Source organism: Bufo bufo, chromosome 5 (genome assembly GCF_905171765.1).
Source record: "Bufo bufo chromosome 5, aBufBuf1.1, whole genome shotgun sequence".
Taxonomy (NCBI): Eukaryota; Metazoa; Chordata; class Amphibia; order Anura; family Bufonidae; genus Bufo; species Bufo bufo.
Genome location: NC_053393.1, coordinates 127,057,630 through 127,062,812, shown reverse-complemented (window position 1 = coordinate 127,062,812; position 5,183 = coordinate 127,057,630). Strand labels below are relative to the sequence as shown.

Sequence of the window (5,183 nt, the reverse complement as noted above, 5' to 3'; positions counted from 1 at the left end):
GGATCCACACCCCAATTTGAAAAGAGCACTGGTTAAGTCTGCGCACCACCACTCTGTGCATTCTGTAGCAGAATACAACATCACTATCTCTAACAATCACATAGATTTGGGATGGAGTTGTAGTGCATATGCTCGACCAACACTCCATTTAAACAAGGGGACACAAGTCCTAGTAATAGCTGGATAAGAGATGAATTATCCCAAGCAGAATGCCCTTTTAATGAATCACTTTTATTATACCCATAAAATTTGAAAAAAAATCTAACCCTGCCATTAGCACCTTCATCGTTTTCCTTCCAGAGCTTGGACTGATCACCCCTATGAAGTTCCCCAGTCTTTATTGGGTAACATTAGTTACAATACATTCCCTAAAATAAAGAGGCTCGGACACATTGTTAGCTACCTCATGTATTGACTCATTTATTAACAGGCCAGTGGTTTTGAAATGGCCCTGATGATGGTGAACCCCCAACTCATCCTTCAACACTCAGGGAAGGAAAAACCCCCTAGTGGAGGAAACCTCCAGGGAACCATGGCTGAAGGACTGCCCTTCCCCTGGGCAAGGAGGTAAAAACCATCATTTGAGATGAGGTAGCTATGGAAAGTCCGGGTAATTGTCACATCCAGTATTTGGAAATTCTGCTAGATGTTGAATCCAGAAAATCCGGTAAATGTCAAATCCGGTATTAGGATAGTCCGGTAAAATGTCACATCCAGTATTGAGGACAGAGACCAAGCCTGGAATCTGCCTCTTGATCCAGAAGATTCATGTCCAGCAATGTCATGATGGTTTCAGTTGTCTTGGCGCTCCACCCCTTGGATATTATTGGGGGTTTTCAGGGTCCTGGGTCTTTTCTCTCAGGCCAATGGAGACACCTTCTCGGGACAACGTTAAAGACAAATGCTGAGAAAAAAAGAATAAAGACCATTAATTATAAAACAACAGCTCTATATAATATATTACTTCTCTGAAATGTTTCTGGAGCACATTAGACCTTGACACGGCATCTACTCACCTGGAAATCTGTATAGTTCGTTAGTTGGTGTATTATCAGGCCAAGGAATCCAGTCCACTCGGCCACCATGCCTATCCTGGTGTAGATCTGCAGAAGACAGAATAGAGGATTAGTGCCTGGCGGTACTCATTAGGGACTCTACAGGGAGTGCAGAATTATTAGGCAAGTTGTATTTTTGAGGATTAATTTTATTATTGAACAACAACCATGTTCTCAATGAACCCAAAAAACTCATTAATATCAAAGCTGAATATTTTTGGAAGTAGTTTTTAGTTTGTTTTTAGTTTTAGCTATTTTAGGGGGATATCTGTGTGTGCAGGTGACTATTACTGTGCATAATTATTAGGCAACTTAACAAAAAACAAATATATACCCATTTCAATTATTTATTTTTACCAGTGAAACCAATATAACATCTCAACATTCACAAATATACATTTCTGACATTCAAAAACAAAACAAAAACAAATCAGTGACCAATATAGCCACCTTTCTTTGCAAGGACACTCAAAAGCCTGCCATCCATGGATTCTGTCAGTGTTTTGATCTGTTCACCATCAACATTGCGTGCAGCAGCAACCACAGCCTCCCAGACACTGTTCAGAGAGGTGTACTGTTTTCCCTCCTTGTAAATCTCACATTTGATGATGGACCACAGGTTCTCAATGGGGTTCAGATCAGGTGAACAAGGAGGCCATGTCATTAGATTTTCTTCTTTTATACCCTTTCTTGCCAGCCACGCTGTGGAGTACTTGGACGCGTGTGATGGAGCATTGTCCTGCATGAAAATCATGTTTTTCTTGAAGGATGCAGACTTCTTCCTGTACCACTGCTTGAAGAAGGTGTCTTCCAGAAACTGGCAGTAGGACTGGGAGTTGAGCTTGACTCCATCCTCAACCCGAAAAGGCCCCACAAGCTCATCTTTGATACCAGCCCAAACCAGTACTCCACCTCCACCTTGCTGGCGTCTGAGTCAGACTGGAGCTCTCTGCCCTTTACCAATCCAGCCACGGGCCCATCCATCTGGCCCATAAAGACTCACTCTCATTTCATCAGTCCATAAAACCTTAGAAAAATCAGTCTTGAGATATTTCTTGGCCCAGTCTTGACGTTTCAGCTTGTGTGTCTTGTTCAGTGGTGGTCGTCTTTCAGTCTTTCTTACCTTGGCCATGTCTCCGAGTATTGCACACCTTGTGCTTTTGAAGACTCCAGTGATGTTGCAGCTCTGAAATATGGCCAAACTGGTGGCAAGTGGCATCTTGGCAGCTGCACGCTTGACTTTTCTCAGTTCATGGGCAGTTATTTTGCGCCTTGGTTTTTCCACACGCTTCTTGCGACCCTGTTGACTATTTTGAATGAAACGCTTGATTGTTCGATGATCACGCTTCAGAAGCTTTGCAATTTTAAGAGTGCTGCATCCCTCTGCAAGATATCTCACTATTTTTGACTTTTCTGAGCCTGTCAAGTCCTTCTTTTGACCCATTTTGCCAAAGGAAAGGAAGTTGCCTAATAATTATGCACACCTAATATAGGGTGTTGATGTCATTAGACCACACCCCTTCTCATTACAAAGATGCACATCACCTAATATGCTTAATTGGTAGTAGGCTTTCGAGCCTATACAGCTTGGAGTAAGACAACATGCATAAAGAGGATGATGTGGTCAAAATACTCATTTGCCTAATAATTCTGCACGCAGTGTATATGGAGTGAGATGGGAAGATGGAGGTGAGATAGGAGCTTTTATATTACTGTTACACGGGAAAGATGTAGATTATACAAGACGGTGAAAAGTTGCATGAACTCACCTCTTCACATCGGCCAGTACATGGAAGAAGCTGGAAGAAGCCGATGGTCATACACACAGAAACTGGAAGGACGTGTTAAGGACAAGTAACAGAATTAATTCTATTATTATAGTGTTTCCTATACTGTGATGTCTGATCTGTGCTACAATGGGGTCAGAGGAAGCGAATAATCTTAGTTGGCAACAGTCCCAAATTTGCCAAAATGTTTCCAAATTTTCAGAGACAATCTCGCTGTAAATTTGGGTTGTCCTGGGCCGAAAAATGGGTGGGGCTTAGTGAGTGAGCGTGACCTGACAATTTAAGGGGGTGGGTAGCTTGACCCAAATTTACTAACGGCAGCAATGATGGTAAGTACGTATGTGTAAGTGTATCCAGCACACAACATGGCACTGTACCAGTCAGCTATAAGAGGATACAGGTCAGCAGGCCCACAATGGGCACCAAGGTTGATGCCAATCTAATGTGGCATAGGCGGCGACTGCTGAAGGATTTCTTGTACAGGCATACAGCTTGACCTAGGTTGTAAACGGCACAAAAGAAAAATGCCGGTCCTGCGCCGATCCTGTGGACTGTAGGACTGATCCTCATCTAGAACAAAAGCAGATGAATAAATGTCATCAATATGGACGTCATGAAGATCTGAGAATACAGAACAGCAGAGGCCGCAGGTGGTGTAATTATACAGGGGCAGTAGTAATACATAAGAATAGTCACCAGGGCGCATCATTGTATTTATACACATCTCTTGACTTCAAGCGATGTCCCCTCTGTATTACTAATCCTGAGACCTCTGTATATAAACCTACCGAAACTATGGCGGTCACAATGGTCCCAATGCAGCCCATCCATGCAACGACATAGAGGATTCTCTGGCAGATGATATGTCGCCTCTCTGATTGTTCAGACCGGATGATCATGAACCGGTACATGATGGAAGCGTTGCCAGCTCCTGAAATAGACAATACATGGGATCAGCCGGGAACGTCCATAGACACTTGTGATAACCTCCAGGACTCAGTGATGATTATAATCTCCAGTGATGGCCGTCGCTCAGCAGTGAATAGTGATTAGGGAGATAACGTCATCACTGAGCGCTGGAGCCGCTGATCTCCTCATGATGTTGTCTCTCTAAATCCACTTACCAAAAAGGGCAGATATTAAGAAGACCACTGTAAAGACCACCGATTCGGGGAATATTCGTCCCGTGTCACTGAGAAAGAAAGCAAAATATTGGGTGTTATTAGGACAAACGGCAGCAGGATTACGTCATGTCTTCTAATAGCAGAGGAGACTTTATTTCCTTCCATTTTAATCATCCTCCATAATATGATCTAATGTCCAGACACAAATAGAAGACAAACAATGGGGAAGATATTATGGAGCCGTTGCTCATAGCAACCAATGAGATTGCAACTCTAAAACATTATTAAGAAAGACATTTTCTACAAAAAGTTGCTTTTTGCACTCTTAAGCCATTTCCAAAAAGTGGGTGTGGTTTAGGTGGGTTTAGCAGGAGGGGGCGGGCCTCTGCAAACTGGCAAATTTCCACCTGAAATAGTTGGTGCAATTTTAATTTTTATTTTTTGTGTGCATGGGGGTCAGAGATGCTCCTAATTTATTATGAGGCTTGTGCATCTCACTCCAGTGCAGATTAGATGAGGGCCGGGGCATGAAACCTCAGTCTTCATAGATTCCCCCACGCCCAAATGTGATGTTTTCTATACTAACAATTATTAGATGGAGCTTATTAATAATCCACTAATAATAATGTAATAACTTTCCAGGAATAAACTGATAATACGGTAATAACAGTAATAATACTACAGAGGAATCCCGCCCCGTCCCCTCTTACCTGATGTAAGGATATTTTACATGGCCTGGGATGACAGTCAAGGCAATCAGGGCACAGAGGCCCGATAGCGTCCATATGACCCAGAGGAAAAGCAAGAATGCCAAACCCCGGATCTCCATGGCGCAAAGTCAATTATTCGCTAAGCGAAAGCAAGGATTTGCTAAGCAAAAGCACAAGCCAATCTGTCTCTCTCTATATCCAGAGAAAATCTGGCTGAGATAATGTCAGGCAGTTGTTTTCTAGGGCTCAGAACTCGGTGATGTCACTAGCTTCTGTGACATCACACATTCTGCAATCTTATTGGTCCTCGCTAGTTTATTTCATTTCATTGGTTCTCCCTTCATTGTGACATCATCTTATATACTTGAATCTGATTGGTCCTCAGTAGCTTCTGCGATGTGATTGGTGCTTCAACCTCCATACATGCCTGGATCTGATTGGTCCTCCGTATTTTTGAAATTTATGCATATGTTGCTGAGATGTTACTGGCTTTTCAAGTCTACTGAA

General features: G+C 42.7%; 1 protein-coding gene across 1 annotated transcript; it reads right to left on the bottom strand.

Annotated features, from left to right (window-relative positions):
* Window positions 1-823: 823 nt before the first annotated feature.
* On the bottom strand, window positions 824-4,818 carry LOC121002425 (DNA damage-regulated autophagy modulator protein 1-like). Its single transcript, XM_040433881.1, has 7 exons — window positions 4,677-4,818; window positions 3,967-4,034; window positions 3,631-3,773; window positions 3,241-3,412; window positions 2,825-2,886; window positions 1,017-1,103; window positions 824-904 (listed from the first exon to the last, which is right to left on the bottom strand). Exons 1-7 carry the CDS (start codon window positions 4,793-4,795, stop codon window positions 824-826), a joined length of 732 nt encoding a protein of 243 aa, XP_040289815.1. The 5' UTR covers window positions 4,796-4,818.
* Window positions 4,819-5,183: the final 365 nt, after the last annotated feature.